Source organism: Coregonus lavaretus, assembly GCF_964263955.1.
Source record: "Coregonus lavaretus genome assembly, chromosome: 10".
In the NCBI taxonomy this organism is placed as follows: Eukaryota; Metazoa; Chordata; class Actinopteri; order Salmoniformes; family Salmonidae; genus Coregonus; species Coregonus lavaretus.
Window position 1 is genome coordinate 37,305,216 of NC_139997.1, and position 13,885 is coordinate 37,319,100.

The window sequence follows — 13,885 nt, forward strand, 5'->3', positions numbered from 1 at the left end:
CCATAATACAGGTAACGAGTGGAGACAGAGGAGCCTCTTAAAGAAGAAGTTACAGGTCTGTGAGAGCCAGAAATCTTGCTTGTTTGTAGGTGACCAAATACTATTTCCACCATAATTTGCAAATAAATTCATTAAAAATCGTACAATGTGATTTTCTGGATTTTCTTTTCTCATTTGTCTGTCATTAGTTGACGTGTACCTATGATGAAAATTACAGGCCTCTCTCATCTTTTAATTGGAGAACTTGCACAATTGGTGGCTGACTAAATACTTTTTCCCCCACTGTACATCTTTCAGATCAAGGTTCTAATGTCACTCTCTGTTCACCAGGTGTTCCTGTTAGGTAACAACGGGTAAACCTGTTCTGGGCAGCTAACATGCCACCAAGCGAGGCGCTCCACCCATCAAGTGATAGTGAGAAGCGCCAGCGCTTTATCACTGCTAAGTACTGTCAGGGAAATACCGCCGCTACCATGCTCTGTTTGGCCAACAGGAGGCCCTCAACAAAGTGAGAAACTCTACTGTCAAATATCACTCTCTCTCTCTCTCTCTCTCTCTCTCTCTCTCTCTCTCTCTCTCTCTCTCTCTCTCTCTCTCTCTCTCTCTCTCTTCTCTCTCTCTCTCTCTCTATGTTTCTCTCTCTCTCTCTCTCTCTCCATCTCATACTCTCCAAAAGTTTAGACATGTATTTCTGCTCTCTGATCTCTCTCTCTCTCTCTCTCTCTCTTCTCTCTCTCTCTCTCTCTCTCTCTCTCTCTCTCTCTCTTCTCTCTCTCTCTCTCTCTCTCTCTCTCTCTCTCTCTCTCTCTCTCTCTCTCTCTCTCTCTCTCTCTCTCTCTCTCTCTCTCTCCTTTATATCTCTATGTTTCCTCTCTCTTTCTCTCTCTCCATCTCATACTCTCAAAAAGTTAGACATGTATTGTTCTGCTCTGATTCTCTCTCTCTCTCTCTCTCTCCTTCCTCTCTCTCTCTCTCTCTCTCTCTCTCTCTCTCTCTCTCTCTCTCTCTCTCTCTCTCTCTCTCTCTCTCTCTCTCTCTCCTCCTATCTCTCGCTCTCTCTCTCTCTCCATCCCTGCCTACCTCTCAGGCTCTGTGCAGTACCGTTCAGACGGGTGATGTATTGGAGACTCTGTCTCTGGTGTTCTGTGGAGCAGATGTGAATTGTTATACAGGTGATCCAGAGCTGCCCAGCCCTGTGTCCATGGCCCAACACTATGGACAGATACTACAGGTGGAGTTCCTCACTCACAACCACAACACAGGTAGGAGTCTCATCAATCAACCCTCCACTCCATTTATATTTTTTCTGGGTGCATCTCCGACGGCCTGTACAGGTCTGGAACAATGCGCCTATTTTTATTTAGTTTTCGTATCCAAAGCTCATGACCACAACGTAGCTGGTGTCGTAAATGACCCAAATTAACTGTATCATTATTATTGCTCTTTGTTTTTGTTGTCAATTGTTTGTCAGTGTTGTTTGTCTCCTGTTGTATGAAGTTGTTGTTTATGGATGCTGTGTGGCTTTTCTGCCACCAGGTGGCATGTTTTGTGTTGTCATGCACTTAAACAATAAAAACTCAATAAAATATATGAAAGAGAACTCTGCTCCAACTTTACATCCAACTTGTATTGGACACAGGACATTTCTGTTTTGTTCAGTATAGGAGACAACAGTAGTTCTATGTTACAAGACCATGGCGCTTGCCTACGGAGCTGTGAGGGGAACGGCACCTCCGTACCTTCAGGCTCTGATCAGTCCCTACACCCAAACGAGGGCATTGCGTTCATCCACCTCTGGCCTGCTGGCCCCCCTACCTCTGCGGAAGCACAGTTCCCGCTCAGCCCAGTCAAAACTATTCGCTGCTCTGGCACCCCAATGGTGGAACAAGCTCCCTCACGACGCCAGGACAGCGGAGTCACTCACCACCTTCCGGAGAACCTTGAAACCCCACCTCTTTAAGGAATACCTGGGATAGGATAAAGTAATCCTTCTACCCCCCCCTTACCCCCCCCCCCCCCCCAAAAAAAAAAAAAAAAACATATTGTTAAGTGGTTATCTCACTGGCTATAAGGTGAATGCACCAATTTGTAAGTCGCTCTGGATAAAAGCGTCTGCTAAATGATGTAAATGTAATGTAAATGTAATGTAAATGTATGTATTTCCTCTCTAGAGCTGCCAGGGTCTAGGGCTGGAGATCACACACTCCTAGAGGCTGCTTTCCCCGTCTCACACACTGGTTATCTCTTCAAGACCGCTTCCTCAATACGGCCAGTAACAGAGCACAAAGCAAAAGGAGGTGGGTCAATCATGGCACTATGTATAAACTTGAATCTCTGGGATTTGTTTGGACATGCTTTAAATCCAGGGTTGGGTAGGTTACTTTCTAAATGTAATCCCTTAAAGTTACTAGTTACCTGTCCAATATTGTAATCAGTAACATAACTTTTGGGTTACCCAAACTCAGTAATGTAATCTGATTACTTTTGGATTACTTTCCCCTTAAGAGGCATTAGAAGAATACACAAAGGATCCATCAAATGCATTTGGTGTGTCATAATAGTGGTCTGACTATTAGTGGAACAAACTTAAACTTGAGCCTTTTTTCAATGTTGAATTGAATGTCAATGAGAAAATAGAATGGTGTCATATAATTGTATTTAGCAAACATCCGTTCTGAATTTAAAAGTAATCCAAGAAGTAATCATCTAGTTTTAAAAAAGTATTGTAATCTGATTACAATATTTTTGCTGGTAATGTAACTGATTACAGCTACAGCTTTATTGTAAACAGTTACTCCCCAACCCTGTTTAGATCTAAATGTCTATTGGTCAGGTGAAATAATGACCAACTTGGACAGTCCTCTTAGGGAAGTGTTATTAATGCCAATACAGTTACCATCAGCTAAGTGTATAGATTTTCTATAGATTTTAGTCGTCGCTGGTGCTCTCTGAACCAAGGTAACTTCAGCTACTATGAGAGTGAGAAGAGCTCCAGTCAGAGGGGAGGGATGAAGATGAGTGATGTCCTGTGTCTGTTGGTCAACCCCCTAGGGAAACATGGGTAAGACAGGCAAAACACATTCACCCCCATCAGTAATGACGTGAGCAGATCACATGTACTTTTCCAGGGTGTAGCAAGTGCAGCTGTTTATACCATTTAGGCATCATTGGGAGTTTATAAAACCCTATCAGTGTAGGCTTCAGTACAATGTTTATATATATATTTCTTACCACACTGTACCTTTCCTGGCTCAGTTATGCCCATTCCTTTGAGCTGTACCATGACTCTGGGAAAGTCTATCTATTTGGAGAAGACTGCTCTGACAAAGTGAGAGGGTGGATCAAGGCCATCGCCAAGGTAACCACCTCTTTAAAACTAGATTTCAATGAGTATTATGATAGACTGGTAATTAGTAGTTTTGCAAGTGTATAGCTAGGTACTGTCTTATCTTATTGTGTGTCAGGCGCTGGTCCCATCTGCAGCAGAGGACCTGGTGTGCTGGTCCTTTGAGAGGGTGGGCCAGTTGCGCTACACTGAGGGCCAGAGCCTCCATTGCCCTCGCCTGGGCTGGTTCTCCCTGGGGGGCTCCAGATTGCGCCTACTCCTCCACGGAGCAGATCGAGTGGAGAACATCGACCTGCGCAAAATAAAGGAGCTCTGTGAGTCACCCCTGAAACTACCACAGTGGAGAGATTAGGATGTACTGTAGAGGGAGAAGTTTAGTGAAGTTTAAGGTTTTAGTGTGTGTTGTTGTACTAATGATGTAAGAGTGATATATATTTGGCTGCACGGAATAAAACAGCTACTATGTTGATGTACATGTTGATGTAGACAGTGTTTGATTGTGTGAGTCATGATATTGTATGTTGTTTTGTGTCCCTGTTTTAGCCATTGAGCAGGAGGCTGGTGCTGGTGCTGTGGTGCTGGTGGACAGAGGCAGGAGCCTGCGTGTGGAGGGGGTCAGGAGGCCTGACTTCCAGGGCTGGCTGAGTGGGCTCAAGCAGGGCTCAGGGAGAGGAGAAGGCCCCCTGGAACAGCAGCAGCTCACTGACACAGACATCCCTGTCATCGTGGACCGCTGCATGAGCTACATCACACAGCATGGTGGGTGGACCTAGCATGGCATCGGTTGGGACGGAGACCTAACAAAAGATAAGCTCTTACTAGCTTCACTAATTTCAGTATCAGTGTATTTGGAAGTCTGTGTTAATGGTTCAGTGTTAATTTGTTTCTTTATGACGGTTTCCTTTCCAGGTTTGAAGTCAGAGGGCATCTATCGGAGGTGTGGTGTGAACTCCAGGATTGCCGCCCTACTGTTCTTTCTCCGCCATGATGCCCGGCAGGTCCGTCTGAGTGAAGGGGAGCGCCAGGTGGATGACGTGGCCAATGTCCTGAAGAGGTTCCTCAGGGAAGTGGGAGATGGTGTTTTCAACGGCTATCAGGCCTCTCTGCCATGGCTCCACACCACTAGTGAGTCTGGCCTACCCTTATTCTAATACTGGTGGACCACAATGACAACACCACTGCTTTTCACTGCTCGTCTTGGTAGTCGTATCATTGAGCACTGTTACATGCACACAATAATGTGATTATTGTGGATAGTCAGGTTAATATAATAGCTTGTTTAAAACATTTACATGTTTTGCAAGAAGAACGATTTCCCTAATAACCCTGTTTACACCTGAAATCAGGCTACTGATGGGACTTTTGATAAATGCAGAAAATCGTCAATTAAAATGAACGTTCTACCATAGTGATCATGTTATTTTTGCGAAGGCTATTTGATTCTGAGTTCAGACATATAAAGTTTGTAAGTAAAAACGATTTATAACATGCATACTTTCAGTTTTTCCGAACTTACTTCACTCACGCATAATAGGGAGGTTTGCACTACCCGGTGCTTGCATATGCGCAGATCAAATACACCACTGGAACGCCGATTAAGCTGTTTACATGTCCTAATAATTCTAAAGATTGCTCAGAAAACTAGGTGTTTTAATCAGCATATGCTTACTTCGATTATGACCGTACGCCGATTAAGATAAGCAGAGTAAGGTGTTTACATGACTAATGTCATACTCTGTCTTCTGCCATAATCAGTTTAATATAGAATTATTAGTGTGCATGTAAACGTACTCAGTGGTAGCCCCATGATAGGGAGTTGTGTGCTGTAATGTGTAGGTATTCTTCTTCTATGTCCACCAGCTGTCAGTGAGATGAGTGAGAGAGTGTCCAAGTACCAGGCCCTCCTCCACAGCCTCCCCCCAGTCAACAGAGCCACTCTGGGGGCTGTCATCAACCACCTCTACTGGTGAGCCTCAATCTCTACGTCTGTCTGTCCTCCTTCTTATTTTCTTATCTCCATTCTGGAAAAATCTTCCTCTTTCCCACTGGACCTGATGAGAATATGAGTTTATATTTGGGACATTTGTCCTTTATTCACCTATAAGTAGAATAAAAATAGTTTATATACAGTTTATATATAAGGAATTGACTAATTTGTCTTAGAAAATTCAATAATATAATAATAATATGCCATTTAGCAGACGCTTTTATCCAAAGCGACTTACAGTCATGCGTGCATAAACGTTTTGTGTATGGGTGGTCCCGGGGTTCGAACCCACTACCTTGGCGTTACAAGCGCCGTGCTCTACCAGCTGAGCTAATTTGTCTTAGAAAATTCAAGACATGCATCGCTGTTGTACAAATCTGGCGATTTTGTTCCCAAAGCATCCAGTGCTTTGCAAATGAGAATCAGATGAACATGCACAACCTGGCCATTGTGTTTGGTCCCACGCTCTTCCAGACGGACGGCACTGATAAAAGCGCAGGACAGGTGGTAGAGGATCTAATCCAGAACTACCAGGACATCTTCAATGTGAGTGTGTCTGTCTCACACTGATGACATCACTGATTTATAGAAGATAAAGAGAGCGAAATGCACTGTGTTGTCACAAGAAGCCAAATGAAATGGCCTGATCAGATGGATGGAATGTATCTGTCTGTCTGTGTGGCAGGTGGATGCAGAGCAGCTTCAGAGGCAGCTGGACATGATCTCTCATGTCATCAAAGCGCAGGAGGAACACGCTGAGGAGGTGAGCACACACCCATGGCATAATGACATTTTCAGAACCCCTTGCAGCAGTTGTTTGCCACACAACTGAAATTATTAAATCCTTGACCTATACTATCTATCTCTTACTATTTGCTGGAATAAGGATGGCTGTTGGCCTGCTGCATCTTTCTCTTCATCCTGTTCTGTAGGGAAGCCCCTCACCTCTCACCATCTGTGGGGTTTACCTCGAGAGGAAGGCGGAGGGCTCTGAACTGCTGGTTCAGGTCAGCTCCATGTGCACTCTCCCCTTTCACCTTTGACTCTAGAATCCATAGACTACAGTACAGGGTGTTCTTCTGCAATTTTTTGTGCCCAGATGATCATAAGCTCCCCTGCCTGCTCCCCTCCCTCAGATCTCCCAGGAAGTGAGTGCTGCGGAGCTGGTAGGTAAGGTCCTGAGACGCAGGAACATCCCTCCACAGCAGGGGGACTACTGGAGCTGCTTCCTGGTCAGCGACAACCAGGAGATAGGTAATGGTTTAGAACACCTCAGTTACAGTTGCAAAGTATCTTCTTAAATGTTTGAGGAGTAGGACAGCTGTTGGTAATGAAGTGTAAAATATCTTATATTGTTATAATGAACGCTAGTGCTCAACTGTAAACTAGTGGTCAAATACATACTTCTCTGGTTCCCCCAACAGAGCGTCCATTGCACTATCAGGAGCGAGTGCTGACCATCTATTTCTCTCTGGGTAAAGACTGTCATCTGGTGGTCAAGAGGAACTGCTACATGGAGGCCATTCTCATCAACATAGGTACAGTATTTTGAAGGAGTTTTGAATGACTACATAGTCAGTTTTGGATTGACTACAAAGTTAAACTTTACTACATCAAGTTTTGAATGACCAGTACATACTATAAATATACTTACACAATTGCATATATTCTGTAAAAAAAAAAGCATTGATAACGGAAGAGAAAGTCCAATGAAAAGGGGGAAGGAGATGTGTTAATGATATGGTAGAAAATGTGTACAAAGTAAATGAGAGTTGGATGTCCCCTTTCACAGCAGGCAGGGTAGATGTGTCAAGAAACGGTCTGATCAAGTTCTGTGAAGAGAAGCGTCAACGGGGTAAGGGAACCTTCAGCAGACGCCTCTGTGTGCTCAGTGGCGTGTCTCTAAGGCTGTACAAAGAAGTAAAGGTAAGAGGGGATGTGTGTGTGTTGTTTGTTTCTGACAGTGTGAGACTCCTGTAATGTATATGCAGTATTTGTGTAACAACAGCTTTGTTTGCTCATCTTGTAGAGTTCTCAGCCTGAGAGGGAGTGTCCAGTCCATGCTCTGAAGGTCTACTGTGGTATCAAGAAGAAGCTACAGCCACCGTCATGGTGAGAATCTCTGAATGTCCCACTTGTGGCTTTAACCAGCAACCCCCCATTTCAAATCATTTGAGTCCATATCAGCTGTCCATATCATGTCCTTGCTCTCCTTTCTTATGATCCTTATGATCTTGTGTTCTAGCTGGGGGATGACTGTAGTGTGTGAGAAGGCAGTACGAGACATACAGCAATGGTGAGTGTCTTTAGTAGCAACTCAAGATCGGTAAACAGTAGTAATTAGAGCACTTAAGCTCTGCTGAGGATCATGGTAAAGATCTAGCCCTTCCCCCGCCCACTACCAATCTTCGCAGGTACCTGTGCTGTGAATCAAAGAAGGAGCTGATCGAGTGGCTGGCCACTTTTATGAGCCTCCAGGTAATTATCCTAGAGATTATCTTTTTGTGGCAATAAAATGTCCTGCTTTTTTTCTACTTTTGCTTTTCTCATCACCTTTTTTTGTATTTATTCATTCTCTCATAGCATGATGGTGACCTGTGGCCAGCAGCTTCCAGGCTAGATTCTTGATCTGAGGCTGAAGCGGAAATAACCTGATCCTGCTTTCCCAATCCCATGTACTTCAAGTCTTCAGGTCTTTTCTGGAAAGAAATGCGCTTTTACAGTATATCAAATCAATAACCTCAAAGTATATATTTTCTCTGTTAATATTTGGTTGAACCTATTTATAACCCACAGCTATGGTAATAATAGGGGAGGCAGTATAGAACTACAATATAACAACAAACTCCCATTCTAAATATGAATAACAATAATATTAGAGGCACATGAGAAATATAATCTAAACGCCATGTTGACTTTGAGGTGGACATAATGACAATGTTGGAGAGCTGTAGTAGTAAAGCCATCTAAGATTAGACACAGAGCTTTCTGTTCATGTCATTATGGTAACAGTGGTGGTCAGTAATTAATGGAGAGCAGGATTTCTACCCTGTCATTACTCAAGACCACAGCTTGTTGTATTACAGAGATGTGCAGTTTATATTACTTTCATTAATTTCAATAGCTCATCTTTTAACAGTACCTTAACATGAAAAGGAATATTTTTATTTTATTTTTAACTAGGCAAGTCAGTTAAGAACACATTTTTATTTACAATGACGGCCTACCCCGGCCAAACCCGGACGACGCTGGGCCAGTTGTGCGCCGCCCTATGGGACTCCCAGTCACGGCCGGATTGTGATACAGCCTGGAATCGAACCTTGGTCTGTAGTAACGCCACTGAGATGCAGTGCCTTAGACCGCTGCGCCACTCGGGAGCAATCTGAGTTGTAAGGCTAGCTAGACAGCACCCTTAGAGCAGCCAGGGCAGGGAAAGGAGACTGATCCGGTTGCTATTGCAGATTCAGCATCGATCCAGTGCCCAGCTCGTCGAAGCCCCAGAGGTTTCTCTCTCTCTCTCTCTATCTATATCTGGGTCGTTCCACCAATTCGGTGGCTTTTGAGAAGTGCAACTTGGTAAAAAATATATATATATATTTCACCTAATTTTAACATTATGTTGTGAAGAGCACATGTTCATCTTCATAAAAAAACACGTTTTAAATAAAATGTCAAATAAAGTAATAGGGTTGACCGTAACAGGGTTTATGATTTAATCTTAAATCAGCCATAAATCACCTTGTGACAGGGGGAATGGAAGCTTGTTGTGTGCATCAGGGAGTGGCAATTGAATGCAATCTTCACAACAACAACAAAAAAAAAGGAAAAAAAAAGAAATGTCTATCTTTGGTTAACAGGGTTGAAGTTTTATGCTCGACCCACTTGGTTTTCCACCGCAAAACACCAGAAAAGGGCCCAAAAGTGTAGAACCAGCTCACCTGATTTTACTGTATGATTTGACTATTATATGATCAATGTTGCATCAAAAAAAAGTTTGAAGGAATAGTTTCACCATATTAAAATGAGAGTTCAGTTCACGTAACAGGGTTGACCTTAAAATGAAGGACAGACGTAAATGAATCACTAATCACAATAATCTTCTGAAATTACTTTATCAAAGCAACAAAATAACTAGGGCTTTACAATGATGGTGAAAACTTGGGAGAGATTTTGGGGTTAAGTAGGTTAAAATCTTCCTAGAAGTCACAGAGGGTGCACAGAGGGACATGTGAATATGCTGACTTTTGGCACATTAGCAAATCTTTATTCATATAAAAAAAAAGGATTTATTGAATTCTTCATGTTGTCTATATTAAAGATGCACTCAGGGATCTTAAGCACAACAAATTTGTAACATATTGCACAAATTATTGTAACATATCACACGAATGGCAAAATACGTATGATATCATACAAATTGCAAAATTTGTAACATATCACATGAAATGAATGACGTAGTACACAAAAAAACAGGGACCACTTTTGACTCGTGAGTACCACTTTCAAAACTACTGGCTGAAATTATACAAAAGTTAGAGAGTACATCTTTAAAAGGCCTTTCATTTCATATAGCAAGCTTTTAACTCTACACTTTGGTGCACAATTTCTACTTAAAATATCAAAGGGATGCAAAAGTCACTCTTTTTGTGGAACGACCCATCTCCTCTCCACGAGCTGCAGAGATGCTGCTGCTTAGATAGACACCATAACAGCATTCCGCTGTACTGAGAGGGTGGACTGGGGTTAGAGCTGTGACGAGGGGGCCCTGTTCCAGCTGTTAGGGACTGTGACTGACAGGTGACAGCGATGGGCCAGGCATGTGGAAACTCCCTCTTGTGCCGTAGTCAGCAGTTCCAGACATCGACAACAGCAGAGATGTAAGTGTATAAATGTTGATGCGCTGGCTGGGTGGTTGTGTCTGAAGTACAACAGAATATGCTGATTATAAATCGTTATCTGAATTCCTGATTGTGATTAAGCAATGTTGATATCATTGTATGTCATTCAAAGTTTAATTTGTCTTTGGAATACAATGTGTATAGTTTATGTGTTTCTTAAAATCATTATCCCACCATTCCTTTGATGTCTGAGGTCAGGATGCTGTGGCAATTAAAAATAATGTTTGACTTGTTTGGTTGATCAAAGCAAAAGCATTACTGATTTAATATATTCACATCTACTGTAGAAGAAGCATAGAAATAAAAGGGCTGTCAGTGTTTGATCATTTGTCCTTCAAAAGAAAAAAAGCCTGAAAGAGGTAGAGAAGTAGATTATTTCTTCACCCTAGATCTCTGTTGGCAAATTGTTTATTTTAGCCTTTGATATGGATATATATGTATGCAAATATGGCTCGCCTAAAACACTGTACTAGGTACTCTTCACACTGCCGCTGTGTCTAGAGTCTAGACTATTTGAATGGCAATCACAGTCCATTTTTGTCACAAATCAAAACATTTAAAGACTTTGATTGTTCATTAAAGCAAATTCAGTGCCTGTGGTAAATGAGAACATGCACCAACATGAATCATTCACACAATGTTGCTTCCATTCACCATCATCCTAGCACATTGCCTACCTCTGCCTTTCATAAAAAACAAAGCATAGGTTAGGTTTACACACCAGATCGCGCACACCTGCTGTTCCTAATTTCAATGTTTTCCCACATTCTATTATAATTCTCTTAGGTTTATATTGTAATTTGTATGTAACATAAAGGGTTTAGGACTGGGTCTCTGGCATGTTGTGTGTAGCTACAGCACATAAGACCCTCCACCACTCTCAATCTCCCATAAAGTTTTATTGGTGCTCTTGTGGGGCTAAGTGCCTCTCGCTCAATAAAAGGGCTTTCTAATATCCTTTTATTTTTCAGCTGTCTGTCATTAGCTGTGAGGCTGTGTGGGTAATTGCTTTACATTAGGAACTCAGGGCTGTTGAAGTGGCTCAGTCACCCTAGTAACAACCATGCACTCCATTCACCCCCAGTTCTTACATCACTACCCCCATTAAGCTTCAAACATTACCATAACCTGCTCATATTTGACGCAGATTGGCATTTATTAAGATGACTCATGTACTGGAGGCAGCTCTGCAGAGTGGTCACTAGCTGGCACAGCCACAGTCATACAATAGTTTTTTAACCCTAACCCTAACCTTAACTTTAACCACACTGCTAACCATAATGCCTAACCCTAACCTTAAATTAAGACCAAAAATATATTTTTTGCTTTAATTAGTTTTTACAATATAGCCAATTTTGACTTTGCAGCTGGCCCATCGAGCGGAAACCGCTCAGTTCTGCCTCCAGGGCAAAACTCGTGACAATAAACGTCAACCTGCATATTTGACACAAATATTCTGCATTCATTATGGAATCTCACATTTTAGAGCAGATTTTGTCACTTCCCATCCTGCAGACCTTTAGATGTTGCTGACTGGTCTGTCATTTAATTACCTGCTGACATAGACTGAATAATTTTTATATGTTTAATGGAAGTGGTTCTCTCGTAATGAGAAGCCCCGCATGGCAATTGCTGGTACAAAATGTTTTAGAAAAACTTTTTCAGTGGTCCATCATGGAGCTAGATTAGAAACCAAAGAGGGAATATATCTTCCTGGTGGTGTTCTGGTGTCATGAATCTTTAAAGGCTTTATGAAGGAAAAAATAGAGTGAGGTGTTTATTAGAATGCAATACAAATATAAATCCTTTAATTTAATTCAAACTAAAACAGAGAAAATAAACCATAGGCTACGTACGGTACACTACAGACCAACATGACAGTGCTATTCTAAGTTGATAGGCTTGTGTGTGTGATAGAATGTTGCTCCATGAAGCCTTGTGTTACCGGAGCTTGCAAAAAGGGAACCACCACCCCCACTGAGCCAGCCTCTCTGACCCTGGGCTGAAACAATATCTCTCTCACTCATCGGCACTTAGATCGATATCCCTGTGTGTGTGTGTGTGCGTGCGTGCGTGCGTGCGTGCGTGCGTGCGTGCGTGTGTGCGTGTGTGTGTGTGTGTGTGTGTGTGTGTGTGTGTGTGTGTGTGTGAGAGAGAGAGAGAGAGAGAGAGAGAGAGAGAGACAAGGCATTTCCTGTTTGCTTTTCTGGAGCAGGTGGGGATGACATTGGAGATATTCACAGACACTCACACAAAAATTCAGTTTCCATACCAGCACACGTACGCACAGGCACACACAACTTAATAACCACACACAGTATTGTAATATAATATTCCATTTAGCAGACACTTTAATCCAAAGCAATTTACAGACATGTATGTTTTACGTGTGGGGGGTCCCGGGAATCAAACCCACTATCCTGGCGTTGCAAGATCCATGCTTTACCAACTGAGCTACAGAGAGAAGGGGGCGGGACAGAGAGGAGAGAGAGTTAGGGAGGAGGAGATTTGAAGAGAGCCTTGAGAGAGAGAGAGAAAGAAAGAGAGAGGGAGACAGAGAGAGTGAGAAGCCTGGAGCATGTGTAGATATGGGTAGGATTGTTTATGTACAGAGACTCTGTCTCCACAGACAACCAGGAGAGTAAGAGATGAAGAGAGCCATAGAGACTGATAGAGAGGTAGTGTTAGTGGCTGAAAGACAGAGCGAGACAAATAGAAAACGAAACATAGAGATAAAGAAAGAGATAAAGAGGGAGAGGAGGGTGCTATAGAAACACAGGCAGTATGCTGCAGCGGGTTCTTATTGCCCTCTTTCGCTTCTTCAGGGGAGGAGGACGGCAGGTGTTCCAGCCGGTGGAGGAGAGAGGGCCATATTCAAACAATGTACAGGTAAGACTCTGCTCTCCTTTCCCTTATCTTCCTACTTCTAGCCCCAGGACATACAGTTGTAAAAAGTGTGCCAGCCTCACACCGTCTGTCTCCCGCCACGTGTCCAGTAGCTGAAAAAGTACCCCGTTGTCATACTTGAGTAAATGACTCCAGTAAAAGTGAAAGTCACCCAGTAAAATACCACTTGAGTAAAAGTCTAAAAGTATTTGGTTTTAAATATACTTAAGTATCAAAAGTAAAAGTATAAATTATTTCCTTATATTAAGCAAACCAGACAGCACAAATGTCTTGTTTTTCAATTTATGGATAGCCAGGGGCACACTCCAACACTCAGACATAATTTATAAACGAAGCATTTGTGTTTAGTGAGTCCGCCAGATCAGAGGCAGTAGGAATGAGCAGGGATGTTCTCTTGATAAGTGTGTCCTGTCCTGCTAAGCATTCAAAATGTAAATCAAATTAAATCAAATCAAATTGTATTGGTCACATACATGTGTTTAGCAGATGTTATTGTGGGTGTAGCGAAATGCTTGTGTTTCTAGCTCCAACAGTGCAGTATACCTAACAAGTAATATCTAACAATTTCACAACATATACCCAATACACACAAATCTAAGTAAAGCAATGGAATTAAGAATATATAAATAAATATATGGATGAGCAATGTCAGAGCGGCATAGACTAAGATACAGTAGACTAGTATAGAATACAGTATATACATATGAGATGAGTAATGTAAACATTATTAAAGTGGCCAGTGATTTC

General features: G+C 42.3%; 1 protein-coding gene and 1 pseudogene across 2 annotated transcripts in view; both read left to right on the forward strand.

The window, feature by feature from the left end:
* The first annotated feature begins 309 nt into the window (after positions 1-309).
* Positions 310-9,680, forward strand: LOC311136316 (arf-GAP with Rho-GAP domain, ANK repeat and PH domain-containing protein 1-like; annotated as a pseudogene). The gene is made up of 19 exons (XR_014615432.1): positions 310-508; positions 1,088-1,262; positions 2,172-2,297; positions 2,926-3,061; positions 3,256-3,358; positions 3,465-3,660; positions 3,890-4,105; positions 4,256-4,471; positions 5,207-5,312; positions 5,732-5,879; positions 6,019-6,096; positions 6,266-6,340; positions 6,470-6,587; positions 6,758-6,871; positions 7,126-7,259; positions 7,363-7,445; positions 7,579-7,629; positions 7,748-7,811; positions 7,917-9,680. The product of XR_014615432.1 is annotated as an arf-GAP with Rho-GAP domain, ANK repeat and PH domain-containing protein 1-like (transcript).
* A 459-nt stretch (positions 9,681-10,139) lies between these two features.
* The window catches only part of LOC311136317 (cGMP-dependent 3',5'-cyclic phosphodiesterase-like), a gene marked incomplete at its 5' end in the record, with an annotated part of 30,172 nt that continues 26,426 nt past the window's right edge, over positions 10,140-13,885 (forward strand). Inside the window, 2 exons of the mRNA XM_084170438.1 lie at positions 10,140-10,210; positions 13,057-13,120. Coding sequence (XP_084026564.1) covers positions 10,140-10,210; positions 13,057-13,120 — 135 coding nt within the window. The remainder of the gene's footprint in view (positions 10,211-13,056; positions 13,121-13,885) is intronic.